General features: G+C 57.9%; 1 protein-coding gene across 1 annotated transcript in view; it reads right to left on the bottom strand.

Annotated features, from left to right (window-relative positions):
- LOC139245898 (protein Aster-B-like) overlaps nt 1-15,613 on the bottom strand; it is a gene marked incomplete at both ends in the record, with an annotated part of 27,351 nt that extends 11,738 nt beyond the window's left edge. Inside the window, 7 exons of the mRNA XM_070871352.1 lie at nt 559-639; nt 2,197-2,292; nt 4,343-4,446; nt 8,537-8,621; nt 11,572-11,592; nt 14,336-14,525; nt 15,547-15,613. Coding sequence (XP_070727453.1) covers nt 559-639; nt 2,197-2,292; nt 4,343-4,446; nt 8,537-8,621; nt 11,572-11,592; nt 14,336-14,525; nt 15,547-15,613 — 644 coding nt within the window. The remainder of the gene's footprint in view (nt 1-558; nt 640-2,196; nt 2,293-4,342; nt 4,447-8,536; nt 8,622-11,571; nt 11,593-14,335; nt 14,526-15,546) is intronic.
- Between the last annotated feature and the right edge of the window lie 269 nt (nt 15,614-15,882).

Raw genomic sequence — 15,882 nt, 5'->3', positions numbered from 1 at the left:
GCATGAACCCTGGTGGATTTCCCCTCTCTAACCCAGGGGTCACTGGGCAGTGATCAGGAGCATGAACCCTGGCTGATTTCCCCTTCTCTCTCACCCAGGGGTCACTGGACAGTGATCAGGAGCAGGAACCCTGGCTGATTTCCCCTCTCTCTCTAACCCAGGGGTCACTGGGCGCGGATCAGGAGCATGAACCCTGGCTGATTTCCCCACTCTCTCTAACCCAGAGCTCACTGGGCAGTGATCAAGAGCATGAACCCTGGCTGATTTCCCCTCTCTCTAATCCAGAGGTCACTGGGCAGTGATCAGGAGCAGGAACCCTTGTGGATTTCCCCTCTCTAACCCAGGGGTCACTGGGCAGTGATCAGGAGCAGGAACCCTGGCTGGTTTTGATCTCCCAGATGGTATCCTGAGCATGTTTAACACCATCGAATGTCCCCGACAAAAACAGGTGCGATCTTTCCCGACAGTAACAAGCACTTTAAATCAATCCCTTTACATTCCCGACGGTAACAAGGGCCTTGAATCGATTCCTGTACATACAGTGGGGTGATTACAGACCTTTTCCATGAGTGCGTTCTGCCACAGTCGGAAGATCATCAGGTAACTCCGATCCCGAGCTCCAAGGGACGTGAAAAAGTGCTGCGTGAAAGAGGAGTGTGTGTCAGGAACCGTGGACGCTGGGTGAGACTGGAGTCACACGCATCCCCCCTCCATCCCCAGCTCACCCCCCCCCCTCACCACCCCTCCCCCACCACACACCCCCCCTCACCCTACACCCCACTCCCCCTCACCCTTCACCACCCCCCCTCACCACACCCCCCCCTCACCCTACACCCCACTCACCCTACACCACCCCCCCCTCACCCTACACCCCACTCCCCCCTCACCCTACACCCCACTCACCCTACACCCCACTCCCCCCTCACCCTACACCCCACCCTCACCCTACAACACCCCCCCCCTACAACACACCCCCCCCTCACCCTACACCACCCCTCCCTCACTACACCCCCCTCACCACACACCCCCCTCACCACACCCCACTCCCTCACCACACCCACCCCCTCACACCCTACACCACACCCCCCCCTCACCCTACACCACCCCCCCTCACCACACCCCCCCCTCACCCTACACGCCACTCCCCCCTCACTCTACACCACCCCCCCTCACCCTACACCACAACCCCCCCCTCACCCTACACCACCCCCCCCTCACCGTACACCACACACCCCCCTCACCCTACACCACCCCCCTCCTCACCCTACACCACCCCCCCATACCCTACACCACACCCCCCTCACCCTACACCACACCCCCCACCCTACACCACCCTCCCTCACCACACCCCCCCTCACCCTGCACGCCACTCCCCCTCACTCTACACCACCCCCCCCTCACCCTACACCACCCCCCCCTCACCCTATACCATCCCCCCCTCACCCTACACGCCACTCCCCCCTCACTCTACACCACCCCCCCCTCACCCTACACCACCCCCCCTCACCCTACACCATCCACCCTCACCCTACACCACCCCCCCTCACTCTACACCACCCCCCCCTCACCCTACACCACCCCCCCCTCACCCTACACCATCCACCCTCACCACACCCCCCCTCACCCTACACCACCCCCCCTCACCCTACACCACACCCCCCCTCACCCTACACCACACCCCCCCCTCACCCTACACCACACCCCCCCCTCACCCTACACCACCCCCCCTCACCCTACACCACCCCCCCCTCACCCTACACCACACCCCCCCCTCACCCTACACCACACCCCCCCCCTCACCCTACACCACACCCCCCCCTCACCCTACACCACACCCCCCCTCACCCTACACCACACCCCCCCTCACCCTACACCACACCCCCCCTCACCCTACACCACACCTCCCCTCACCCTACACCACACCCCCCTCACCACACCCCCCCCTCACCCTACACCACACCCCCCTCACCACACCCCCCCCTCACCCTACACCACACCCCCCCCTCACCCCACACCACACCCACCCCTACACTACCCCACCCCCCCCTCACCACACACACCCTCCTCACCAACCCCCCCCTCACCCTACACCACACCCCCCCCCCACCCCACACCACACCCCCCCCACTCACCACCACCCCCCCACCCCCTCACCACCACCCCCCCACCCCCACGACCCTGAAAGCCATAACTTACCCGTTCCGTGTCGGAGCAGATCTGAATAGCGTTGGGAATGAGTTTTGCCGTCTTCTCCTTCGTGATACCCGTGACGTCCTTGAACTGAAGGGCAATCTGTAAAGGAGAGCAACGTGGAGTGGGCAGGCACACGGCAGGTGAAGTTTAACACACAGAATTGTGAGGTGATACATTTCGGAAGGATGAGGAGAGGCAAGGTGAACTAAACGGTACAATGTTAAAGAGGGGTGCAGGAAGAGAGAGCCGGCGTGTTTGTACACAAACTGAAGGGGCAGGACACGTGGAGACGGTTGTTAAATAACATAAGGGGCTCCTTGGCTGAGGAAAACAGTATCAAAGCAAGGAAGGCATTGCTAAACCTTTTATAAAACCCTTTATATGCCCCAGCTGGAGGAGTGTGTCCAATTCTGGGCACCGCACTTTAGGGAGGATGCGAAGGCCCTGGATAGGGTGTGGAGGAGATTGACCAGAACGGTCCCGGGGATGGGGAACTTCAGTGACGGGGAGAGACTGGAGAAGCCGGGGCTGTTGTCCTTGGATCAGAGAGGGTTAAGGGGGAGATTTGATCGAGGCGTTCAAAATCACGAGGGGTTGTGACGGAGTAAATCAGGAGAAAGTGTTCCCGGGGGCAGGAGGGTGGGTAACCAGAGGGACACAGATTGACGATAATCGGCGAGGGAACCAGAGGGGGAGATGGGGAGAATGTTTTTACGCAGCGAGTTGTTGTGATCAGCACTGACAGCGGTGATGGGGAGACTTTTAGAGACAATAATTCGGGACAAAATTAATGGGAACTTGAACAAACTATGGGTTATTAATTGAAAGCCAGCACGGATTTGTTAAAAGTAAATCGTGTTTGACTAAATGTATTAAAAAAACACACAGCTGGAGTAACCACTTTCCGGGCTGGACCCCCCCACCCCTCGGGAGGGGTACATCGGCCTCAGGGGGTAGAGGGGGAGCGACGCAGATTCTCCAGAATGGTACCCCGGGGGCTGAAAGGGTTAAATCCCGAGGACAGGTCGCACAGACCGGCCTTGTGCTCGCTCGAGTGTCGAAGGTTAAAAGGACAATCTGATCAAGGGGTTTGAGACGATTGTAGGTTTGGATCGGGGAGATCGAGAAACTGTTTCCTCTGGTGGGGACAGTCCAGAACAAGGGGGGGTGTCACCTTCAAATTCGAGCCAGGCCATTCAGGAGCGATGTCAGGGAGCACTTCTTCACACCAAGGGCCGTGGGAATCGGGAACTCTCTTCCCCAAAACGCGGTCAAGGCCGGGGGTCAATTGACAATTTCAGGACGGAGATGGATAAAGTTTTGTTGGGTAAGGGTATTAAGGGTTACGGAACTAAGGCGGGTAGATGGAGTTAAGATACAGATCAGCCGCAATCTAATTGGCAGAACAGGCTCGAGGGGCTGAATGGGCCTCCTTCTGTTCCTGTGTAACAGGCTCGAGGGGCTGAATGTGCCTCCTCCTGTTCCTGTGTAACAGGCTCGAGGGTCTGAATGGGCCTCCTCCTGTTCCTGTGTAACAGGCTCGAGGGGCTGAATGGCGCCACCTTCTGTTCCTGTGTAACAGGCTCAAGGGGCTGAATGGGCCTCCTCCTGTTCCTGTGTAACAGGCTCGAGGGGCTGAATGGGCCTCCTCCTGTTCCTGTGTAACAGGCTCAAGGGGCTGAATGGGTCTCCTCCTGTTCCTGTGTGACAGGCTCGAGGGACTGAATGGGCCTCCTCCTGTTCCTGTGTGACAGGCTCGAGGGGCTGAATGGGCCTCCTCCTGTTCCTGTGTGACAGGCTCGAGGGGCCGAATGGGCCTCCTCCTGTTCCTGTGTAACAGGCTCAAGGGGCTGAATGGGCCTCCTCCTGTTCCTGTGTAACAGGCTCGAGGGGCTGAATGGGCCTCCTCCTGTTCCTGTGTAACAGGCTCGAGGGGCTGAATGGGCCTCCTCCTGTTCCTGTGTAACAGCTCGAGGGGCTGAATGGGGAAATTTGATAAAGGAGAGCAGCACACCACACGGGTATTAACGAGAGGGAGTTTTCAATCGCGATCTAAGCCCCAATCCCAAGCTCCCAATACGATCCCGTGATCTCGCCGCCGCTCGAGTTAAACGTCCCGTTGGGATTTGAACCAATCGGTGACTCTCACCAGCGTCTCCCAACGGAAGATGTTGCTGTAGAAACAAACCCAGTTTTCCGAGACGTAGATCCGGCCCTGGAGAAGGATGTCTCGCTGTAGAGCGCAGGAATAGTCTGGAAAGGTAGGAGAGTCCTGTTACTGGGGACATGGTTATAGGGGAGGAGAGTCCTGTTACTGGGGACATGGTTATAAGGGGAGGAGAGTCCTGTTACTGAGGACATGGTTATAGGGGAGGAGAGTCCTGTTACTGGGGACATGGTTATAAGGGAGGAGAGTCCTGTTACTGGGGACATGGTTATAAGGAAGGAGAGTCCTGTTACTGGGGACATGGTTATAAGAGAGGAGAGTCCTGTTACCAGTGACATGGTTATAGGGGAGGAGAGTCCTGTTACTGGGGACATGGTTATAAGGGAGGAGAGTCCTGTTACTGGGGACATGGTTTTCGGGGACAAGAGTCCTGTTACTGGAGACATGGTTATAGGGGAGGAGACTCCTCTTATTGGGGACATGATTATAGGGGAGGAGAGTTCTGTAACTGGGGACATAGTTATAGGGGACAAGAGTCCTGTTACTGGGGACATGGTTATAGGGGAGCAGTGAACAGACCCTTGAAGTCAGGAGTTAAATCCCATCAGGCCGAGGTGAATTCAGTGAGGGGCGGAGGGCAGCAAACATCAAAGAGCAGAACCCCTCGCTCTGTTTCACACCGAGTCAAGGCACAGGACAAGGGAAGGTAGTTTCCGTCCGCATCACGGCAGCTATCAGACCAGTGAGCACCGGGGAGCTCGGGGAGACCAGTGAGCACCGGGGAGCAGTACCGGGGAGACCAGAGAGCAGTTCCGGGGAGCTCGGGGAGACCAGGGAGCAGTACCGGGGAGACCAGGGAGCTCGGGGAGACCAGTGAGCACCGGGGAGCAGTACCGGGGAGACCAGGGAGCAGTACCGGGGAGACCGGGGAGACCAGGGAGCAGTATCGGGGAGACCAGGGAGCTCGGGGAGACCAGGGAGCTCGGGGAGACCAGGGAGCAGTATCGGGGAGACCAGGGAGATCGGGGAGACCAGGGAGACCGGGGAGACCAGGGAGACCGGGGAGCAGTACCGGGGAGACCAGGGAGCTCGGGGAGACCAGGGAGCAGTACCGGGGAGACCGGGGAGACCAGTGAGCACCGGGGAGCAGTACCGTGGAGACCAGGGAGCAGTACCGGGGAGCTCGGGGAGACCAGTGAGCACCGGGGAGACCAGGGAGCAGTACCGGGAAGACCAGGGAGCAGTACCGGGGAGACCAGGGAGCTCGGGGAGACCAGGGAGCTCGGGGAGACCAGGAAGCAGTATCGGGGAGATCAGGGAGCTCGGGGAGACCAGGGAGACCGGGGAGCAGTACCGGGGAGACCAGGGAGCTCGGGGAGACCAGGGAGCAGTACCGGGGAGACCAGGGAGACCGGGGAGACCAGTGAGCACCGGGGAGCAGTACCGTGGAGACCAGGGAGCAGTACCGGGGAGCTCGGGGAGACCAGTGAGCACCGGGGAGACCAGGGAGCCCGGGGAGAGCAGGGAGCAGTACCGGGGAGACCAGGGAGCTCGGGGAGACCAGGGAGCAGTACCGGGGAGACCGGGGAGACCAGGGAGACCAGGGAGCAGTACCGGGGAGACCGGGGAGCTCGGGGAGACCAGGGAGCTCGGGGAGACCAGGGAGCAGTACCGGGGAGCTCGGGGAGACCAGTGAGCACCGGGGAGACCAGGAAGCTCGGGGAGACCAGGGAGCAGTACCGGGGAGACCGGGGAGACCAGGGAGACCAGGGAGCAGTACCGGGGAGACCGGGGAGACCAGGGAGCTCGGGGAGACCAGGGAGCTCGGGGAGACCAGGGAGCAGTACCGGGGAGACCGGGGAGACCAGGGAGACCAGGGAGCAGTACCGGGGAGACCGGGGAGCTCGGGGAGACCAGGGAGCAGTACCGGGGAGACCAGGGAGACCAGGGAGCAGTACCGGGGAGACCGGGGAGACCAGGGAGACCGGGGAGCCCTGGGGGAGTGTTGGGGAGCCCTCGTCTAAATCATTAATGTACAATGTAAACAGCTGGGGCCCCAGCACAGAACCTTGCGGTACCCCACTAGTCACTGCCTGCCATTCTGAAAAGTCCCCATTTACTCCTACTCTTTGCTTCCTGTCTGACAACCAGTTCTCAATCCATGTCAGCACACTACCCCCAATCCCATGTGCTTTAACTTTGCACATTAATCTCTTGTGTGGGACCTTGTCGAAAGCCTTCTGAAAGTCCAAATATACCACATCAACTGGTTCTCCCTTGTCCACTCCACTGGAAACATCCTCAAAAAATTCCAGAAGATTTGTCAAGCATGATTTCCCTTTCACAAATCATGTCACCTCTTTCCAAATGCGCTGCTATGACATCCTTAATAATTGATTCCATCATTTTACCCACTACCGATGTCAGGCTGACCGGTCTATAATTCCCTGTTTTCTCTCTCCCTCCTTTTTTAAAAAGTGGGGTTACATTGGCTACCCTCCACTCGATAGGAACTGATCCAGAGTCTATGGAATGTTGGAAAATGACTGTCAATGCATCCGCTATTTCCAAGGCCACCTCTTTAAGTACTCTGAGATGCAGTCCATCTGGCCCTGGGGATTTATCGGCCTTCAATCCCATCAATTTCCCCAACATAATTTCCAGACTAATAAGGATTTCCCTCAGTTCCTCCTCCTTACTAGACCTTCCGACCCCTTTTATATCCGGAAGGTTGTTTGTGTCCTCCTTAGTGAATACCGAACCAAAGTACTTGTTCAATTGGTCTGCCATTTCTTTGTTCCCCGTTATGACTTTCCCTGATTCTGACTGCAGGGGACCTACGTTTGTCTTTACTAACCTTTTTCTCTTTACATATCTATAGAAACTTTTGCAGTCCGTCTTAATGTTCCCTGCAAGCTTCCTCTCGTACTCTATTTTCCCCACCCTAATCAAACCCTTTGCCCTCCTCTGCTGAGTTCTAAATTTCTCCCAGTCCCCGGGTTCGCTGCTATTTCTGGCCAATTTGTATGCCACTTCCTTGGCTTTAATACTATCCCTGATTTCCCTTGATAGACACGGTTGAGCCACCTTCCCTTTTTTATTTTTGCGCCAGACAGGGATGTATAATTGTTGTAGTTCATCCATGCGGTCTCTAAATGTCTGCCAAGTCCCATCCACAGTCAACCCCTTAAGTATCATTCGCCAATCTATCCCAGCCAATTCACGCCTCATACCTTCAAAGTTACCCTTCTTTAAGTTCTGGACCATGGTCTCTGAATTATCCCTTCTCCATCCTAATGTAGAATTCCACCATATTATGGTCACTCTTCCCCAAGGGGCCTCGCACAACGAGATTGCTAATTTATCGTCTCATTACATAACCAGTCTAAGATGGCCTCCCCCCTAGTTGGTTCCTCGACATATTGGTCTAGAAAACCATCCCTTATGCACTCCAGGAAATCCTCCTCCACCGTATTGCTATATAGATATACAGCTCAACATTGATCAGTTTACGAGACACCGTGCACAGAAAAATATCAAACTATTTCATCATCTCTCCACATTGAAGGAACACAATTAATAGACGTGATCCAGAAACATAGCAACATAGAAAATAGGTGCAGGAGTAGGCCATTCGGCCCTTCGAGCCTGCACTGCCATTCAATGAGTTCATGGCTGAACATGCAACTTCAGTACCCCATTCCTGCTTTCTCGCCATACCCCTTGATCCCCCGAGTAGTAAGGACTACATCAAACTCCTGATCTCATGCCGCGTAAACCTCCTGCTGCCAGCCTGTGCCCACACAGCTACAATCCACACCAGCCTGCATCTCTGGTCCACAGTCCACACTAACTCGTGCCACTACATCAACACCAGTCTGTAATCCCGGGTCAATAGTCATCACCCTGCCCCCGACCGCCCCTGCCCTGCCCCCACCCTGACCCCTGACCCCACCCTGACCCCTGCCCTCAGACCCCACCCTGACCCTGCCCTCCCCATGCCCCCGCCCCCACCCTGACCCCTGCCCCCACCCTGACCCCTGACCCCACCCTGCCCCCCCCCCCATGCCCCCGCCCCCACCCTGACCCCTGCCCTCCCCATGCCCCCGCCCCCACCCTGCCCTCGCCCTGCCCCCGCCCCCACCCTGTGCCCACCCTGCCCTCGCCCTGCCTCACCCACAATCAGTCGCTCGGAGTCGGGAAGCCTCTTGAAGAGTTTGTGGAAGTCTTCGTTGCGTTGTTTGTATGTGGGGCTCAGCACCTGTAAGGAGGAAGATCTGGGTCACAGTGCACTGTAACCTGGGTCCTACACAAAGCAGGCACCTCCTCCAATCCTTCCCGTTTTCAGGAAAGTTCAGGGATTATGTAACCAATCAAACCAAGGCTCAGACTCAGCAAGGCTAATTTAACCAGGATGGCAGTGAAAAGGAACGCCGATATAACTGGAGTGACGAGCACTCCATCACAGCATTCATTCCAGGAACAGTGTCGCTGCTCAAGGGCCAGTCTACACACAGCAAGATCCCACAAACACACACCATCTATTCTGGCGATGTTGGTTGTGGGATAAATATTGGCCAGGACACCTCGAGAACCCTCTTCCCTTCATCATAATAGTGACCCCGGGATCTTTTACGTGCACCCGAGAGGGCACCTCCGACAGTGCGGGGCTCCCTCAGTACTGCCCCTCCGACAGTGCGGCACTCCCTCAGTACTGCCCCTCCGACAGTGCGGGGCTCCCTCAGTACTGCCCCTCCGACAGTGCGGGGCTCCCTCAGTACTGCCCCTCCGACAGTGCGGGGCTCCCTCAGTACTGCCCCTCCGACAGTGCGGGGCTCCCTCAGTACTGCCCCTCCGACAGTGCGGGGCTCCCTCAGTACTGCCCCTCCGACAGTGCGGGGCTCCCTCAGTACTGCCCCTCCGACAGTGCGGGGCTCCCTCAGTACTGCCCCTCCGACAGTGCGGGGCTCCCTCAGTACTGCCCCTCCGACAGTGCGGGGCTCCCTCAGTACTGCCCCTCCGACAGTGCGGGGCTCCCTCAGTACTGCCCCTCCGACAGTGCGGGGCTCCCTCAGTACTGCCCCTCCGACAGTGAGGGGCTCCCTCAGTACTGCCCCTCCGACAGTGCGGCACTCCCTCAGTACAGCCCCTCCGACAGTGCGGCGCTCCCTCAGTACTGCCCCTCCGACAGTGCGGCGCTCCCTCAGTACTGCCCCTCCGACAGTGCGGGGCTCCCTCAGTACTGCCCCTCCGACAGTGCGGGGCTCCCTCAGTACTGCCCCTCCGACAGTGCGGCGCTCCCTCAGTACTGCCCCTACGACAGTGCGGGGCTCCCTCAGTACCGCCCCTCCGACAGTGCGGCACTCCCTCAGTACTGCACCTCCGACAGTGCGGCGCTCCCTCAGTACTGCCCCTACGACAGTGCGGGGCTCCCTCAGTACTGCCCCTCCGACAGTGCGGGGCTCCCTCAGTACTGCTCCTATGACAGTGCGGGGCTCCCTCAGTACTGCCCCTCCGACAGTGCGGCGCTCCCTAAGTACTGCCCCTCCGACAGTGCGGCTCTCCCTCAGTACTGCCCCTCCGACAGTGCGGGGCTCCCTCAGTACTGCCCCTCCGACAGTGCGGCACTCCCTCAGTACTGCCCCTCCGACAGTGCGGCACTCCCTCAGTACCGCCCCTCCGACAGTGCGGCGCTCCCTCAGTACTGCCCCTCCGACAGTGCGGCGCTCCCTCAGTACTGCCCCTCCGACAGTGCGGCACTCCCTCAGTACTGCCCCTCCGACAGTGCGGCGCTCCCTCAGTACTGCCCCTTCGACAGTGTGGCACTCCCTCAGTACTGCACCTCCGACAGTGCGGCGCTCCCTCAGTACTGCCCCTACGACAGTGCGGTGCTCCCTCAGTACTGCCCTTCCGACAGTGCGGGGCTCCCTCAGTACTGCCCCTCCGACAGTGCGGCACTCCCTCAGTACTGCCCCTCCGACAGTGCGGCACTCCCTCAGTACTGCCCCTCCGACAGTGCGGTGCTCCCTCAGTACTGCCTCTCCGACAGTGCAGCACTCCCTCAGTACTGCCCCTCCGACAGTGCGGCACTCCCTCAGTACCGCCCCTACGACAGTGCGGCACTCCCTCAGTACCGCCCCTCCGACAGTGCGGCACTCCCTCAGTACCGCCCCTCCGACAGTGCGGTGCTCCCTCAGTACTGCCCCTCCGACAGTGCGGCGCTCCCTCAGTACTGCCCCTCCGACAGTGCGGCACTCCCTCAGTACTGCCCCTCCGACAGTGCGGCACTCCCTCAGTACTGCCCCTCCGACAGTGCGGCGCTCCCTCAGTACTGCCCCTCCGACAGTGCGGCGCTCCCTCAGTACTGCCCCTCCGACAGTGCGGCGCTCCCTCAGTACTGCCCCTCCGACAGTGCGGCGCTCCCTCAGTACTGCCCCTCCGACAGTGCGGCGCTCCCTCAGTACTGCCCCTCCGACAGTGCGGCGCTCCCTCAGTACTGCCCCTCCGACAGTGCGGCACTCCCTCAGTACTGCCCCTCCGACAGTGCGGCACTCCCTCAGTACTGCCCCTCCGACAGTGCGGCACTCCCTCAGTACTGCCCCTCCGACAGTGCGGCACTCCCTCAGTACTTCACTTATTTATTTATCGATAAAGGTTGAGCAGGTTGGGCCTCTACTCATTGGAGTTTAGAAGAATGAGAGGTGATCTTATTGAAACGTATAAGATTATGAGGGGGGCTCGACAAGGTGGATGCAGAGAGGATATTCCCACTGATGGGGGAGACTAGAACTAGGGGGCATGGTCTTAGAATAAGGGGCCGCCCATTTAAAACTGAGATGAGGAGGAATTTCTTCTCTCAGAGGGTTGTAAATCTGTTGAATTCTCTGCCCCAGAGAGCTGTGGAGGCCGGGACATTGAATATATTTAAGGCGGAGATAGACAGATTTTTGAGCGATAAGGGAGTGAAGGGTTATGGGGAGTGGGCAGGGAAGTGGAGCTGAGTCCATGATCGGATCAGCCATGATCGTATTAAATGGCGGAGCAGGCTCGAGGGGCCGAATGGCCGACTCCTGCTCCTGTTTTTTGTGTTCATTCGTTAATCCCACCGTGACACACAAATCCAGCAAGGGCCCTCTCATTGTAATCTAACAGGAGCACTAACCAACATAAAACACAGATGTAAAAATAGCCAAACTGGGCTTTATACTCACATTGTACCAGCTCTGCAATTTCTGGAAGAAAAAAAGAAAACGGTAAATTATTGTGTGTCTGGAGGGAGAGGAGGAAAGGATCAGATTACAGAACTAATAGCGGGAAGAGGGCAAACGATTCGAGTTAAAAGCACGAACACGGGGAACAACTTTCTCACAAATGTTACGGACGCAATGTAGGGAATGTCACACACCATCCCGACTTGGAAATATATCTGTCGTTCCTTCATCCTCGCTGGGCGGCTCACACCACCTTCTCCAGGAGCAATTAGGGATGTGCAATAAATGCCGGCCTTGCCAGGAATGAATTTTAAAAAGCTGATTTATAGAAGAACGTAAGACATAGGAGCAGGAGTCAGCCATTCGGCCCCTCGAGCCTGCTCTGCCATTCAATACGATCATGGCTGATCATCGATCTCAACTCCACTTTCCCGCCCGGTCCCCAGATCTCAATTCCCTTGGTTCCCAAAAATCTATCGATCTCAGCCTTGAATATACTCAATGACTGAGCCTCCATGGCCCTCTGGGGCAGAGAATTCCACAGATTCACCACCCTCTGAGTGAAGAAATTCCTCCTCATCTCAATCCTAAATGGCAAACCCCTTATCCTGAGACTGTGACCCCTGGTTCTAGACTCCCCAGCCCGGGGGAAACACCCTCCCTGCATCTACCCTGTCAAGTCCTGTAATAAATTTATACATTTCAATGAGATCCCCTCTCATTCTTCTAAATTCCAGAGAGTATCGGCCCATTCTACACAATCTCTCCTCGTAAGACAGCCCTCTGATCCTGGGAATCAGTCTGGTGAACCTTACTTTGTGTCCTAGATATACATAGTATTTCTTAAGGTGCCTTTTACCTCCGCTCGGTAAAGATTACTATGAGAGAGGACAAAGACTAAACAATAAGAACCAGAGAAGTTTACAGCACGGGAGGAGGCCATTCGGCCCATCGTGTCCGCATTGCGCCGGCCGACCAAGAGCTACCCAGCCGAATCCCACTTTCCCGCTCTCGGTCCGTAGCCCTGCAGGTTACGGCACTTCAAGTGTACATCCAAATGTGGTGAGGGTTTCTGCCTCTACCACCCTTTCAGGCAGTGAGTTCCCCCCTAGACCCCCACCACCCTCTGGGTGAAGACATTTCCCCTCAAACCCCCTCTAAACCTCCCCCCAATTACTCTCAATCTGTGCCCCCTGGTTGTTGACCCCTCTGCCAAGGGAAACAGGTCCGTCCTATCCACTCTATCCAGGCCCCTCATCATTTTATACACATCAATCAGGTCTCCCCTCAGCCTCCTCTGTTCCAAAGTAAACAACCCCAGCCTATCCAATCTTTCCTCATCGCTAAAATTCTCCAGTCCTGAAACATCCTGGTAAATCTCCTCTGCACCCTCTCCAGTGCAACATCCTAGTAAATCTCCTCTGTACCTTCTCCAGTGCAACATCCTGGTAAATCTCCTCTGCACCCTCTCCAGTGCAACATCCTGGTAAATCTCCTCTGTACCCTCTCCAGTGCAACATCCTGGTAAATCTCCTCTGCACCCTCTCCAGTGCAACATCCTGGTAAATCTCCTCTGTACCCTCTCCAGTGTGACATCCTGGTAAATCTCCTCTGTACCCTCTCCAGTGCAACATCCTGGTAAATCTCCTCTGTACCCTCTCTCGTGCAACATCCTGGTAAATCTCCTCTGTACCCTCTCTCGTGCAACATCCTGGTAAATCTCCTCTGTACCCTCTCCAGTGCAACTCTCCAGTGCGATCACATCTTTCCTGTAATGCGGTGACCAGAACTGCATGCAGTACTCCAGCTGTGGCCTAACCAGTGTTTTATATAGTTCAAGCATAACCTCCCTGCTCCTGTATTCCATGCATTGGCTCATAAAGGCAAGTATTCCGTATGCCTTCTTAACCACCTTATCGACCTGGCCCGCTACCTTCAGGGATCTGTGGACCTGCACTCCAACCTCAGGGTCCAGGAATTTAAGAGAGTCTGAGAGAATCTACCGAGATGTGCCCAGCACATTCTTACAGAGCTGGTATTCCTCATGGGCTGTTGGGCAGTTATTATTTGCTGCCTATACAGTAAACACCTCAAGTCGCTGGAGAAATACCACCAACGATGTCTCCAAGATCCTGCAAATCCCCCGGGAGGACAGACGCACCAACGTTAGCGTCCTCGACCAGGCCAACATCCCCAGCATCGAAGCACTGACCACACTCGACCAGCTCCGCTGGGCAGGGCCACATTGTCCACATGCCCCAGACACGAGACTCCAAAGCAAGCGCTCTACTCGGAACTCCTTCACGGCAAACGAGCCAAAGGTGGGCAGAGGAAACGTTACAAGGGACCACCCTCAAAGCCTCCCTGATAAAGTGCAACATCCCCACCGACACCTGGGAGTCCCTGGCCCAAAGACCAGTCTGCCCTAAGTGGAGGAAGTGCATCCGGGAGGGCGCTGAGCACCTCGAGTCTCGTCGCCGAGAGCGTGCAGAAACCAAGCGCAGGCAGCGGAAGGAGCGTGCGGCAAACCAGTCCCACCCTCCCCTTCCCTCAACGTCTATCTGTCCCACCTGTGACAGGGACTGTGGTTCCCGTATTCGGCTGTTCAACCACCTCAGGACTCGTGTTAAGAGTGGAAGCAAGTCTTCCTCGATTCCGAGGGGCTGCCTATGATGATGATGAGTATTTGCTGCCAATGATGATGTGTTGAGAGTCCTAGACAGCCCAGTGCCCAGAGCACGGGGTAAATATGCCGTGTCCTTACCCGCGAATTCTTGCTGTTACGCCCAGGAGTGGAGTAGCTGTACTGGCTGCCACAGGGCTGCCTTTCTGAGGAGCTGTCTGAACCCTTCTCCACCGCACTGTCCCCGTCCATGGCCTTGGTGTAGAGCTGGGGGCGTTTGCGTAGTGCCGGGGAGCTAGTCGGGGTGCTCCGCCCCGAGTTACTGGCAGTGCTGCAGTGGAGGGAATGGGACGGGTTAATGGGGCTGGATATCAGGGGTCAGAGTAACCACCATCCGGGACCCTCCGTGTGTCTGCTTCCACTCCCCCTCCCCCTCCTCTCCCCTCCCCCTCCTCTCCACTCCCCCCCCTCCCCCTCCCCCTCCCCGCATCCCCTCCCCCTCCTCTCCACTCCCCCCTCCCCCTCCTCTCCACTCCCTCCCCCCACATCCCCTCCCCCTCCTCTCCCCCCCCCACATCCCCTCCCCCTCCTCTCCACTCCCCCCCCCTCCCCCTCCTCTCCACTCCCCTCCCCTCCCCCTCCCCCTCCCCCACCCACATCCCCTCCCCCTCCTCTCCACTCCCCCCCCCACATCCCCTCCCCCTCCTCTCCACTCCCCCCCCCACATCCCCTCCTCTCCACTCCCCCCCCCACATCCCCCCCCCCTCCTCTCCACTCCCCCTCCCCTCCTGTCCACTCCCCCTCCTCTCCACTCCCCCCTCCCACTCCTCTCCACTCCACCCCCCCGCATCCCCTCCTCCTCCACCATCCCTCCCCCCCCTCCCGCATCCCCTCCCCCTCATCACCACTCCCCCCACCGCATCCCCTCCCCCTCCTCTCCACTCCCCCCCCTCCCGCATCCCCTCCTCCCTCCTCCCTCCTCTCCACTCCCCCCTCCCGCATCACCACTCCCCCCACCGCATCCCCTCCCCCTCCTCTCCACTCCCTCCCCTCCCCCTCCTCTCCACTCCCTCCCCTCCCCCTCCTCTCCACTCCCTCCCCTCCCCTCCACTCCCTCCCCTCCCCCTCCTCTCCACTCCCCCCCCTCGCCTCCCGCATCCCCTCCCCCTCATCTCCAATCCCCCCCTCCCCCTCCTCTCCACTCCCCCCCCCTCCCGCAACCCCTCCTCCCTCCTCTCCACTCCCTCCCCCTCTCGCATCCCCTCCTCCCACCCCGGATCACAGGCTCCAAGTGTACAGCCAACTCCTTCACCTCACAGACTTGACTCAAGGGGAGGCATTTAACCCCCTACCTCTGTGCTGATATTCTGCCACTGGGAACCTCGCCCTCCCCCAGTCTCCCTCTCTCGCTCTGTCTTTCTCCATCCCCCCACACCCCCAAATCTCACTCACTATCATGGTTCCGCTCACACTCTCTCGTCACCCCGCTCCTCTATCACAAACTATTCTACTCCCACCTCTCTCCCTCACTATCTGCCACAATCGCACACACTCTATTCCTCTCTGTCTCCATTCCCACACTCACTCTATCCCTCTCTCTATCCCATTCCCACACTCACTCTAGCCCCCTTTCTTTCTCTCTCTCTATCCCATTCCCACACTCTCTCTCTCTCTCTCTCTCTCTCCAT

This window comes from Pristiophorus japonicus, unplaced genomic scaffold (assembly GCF_044704955.1).
Source record: "Pristiophorus japonicus isolate sPriJap1 unplaced genomic scaffold, sPriJap1.hap1 HAP1_SCAFFOLD_2454, whole genome shotgun sequence".
In the NCBI taxonomy this organism is placed as follows: domain Eukaryota; kingdom Metazoa; phylum Chordata; class Chondrichthyes; family Pristiophoridae; genus Pristiophorus; species Pristiophorus japonicus.
This window is presented reverse-complemented; position numbering and strand designations above follow the sequence as displayed.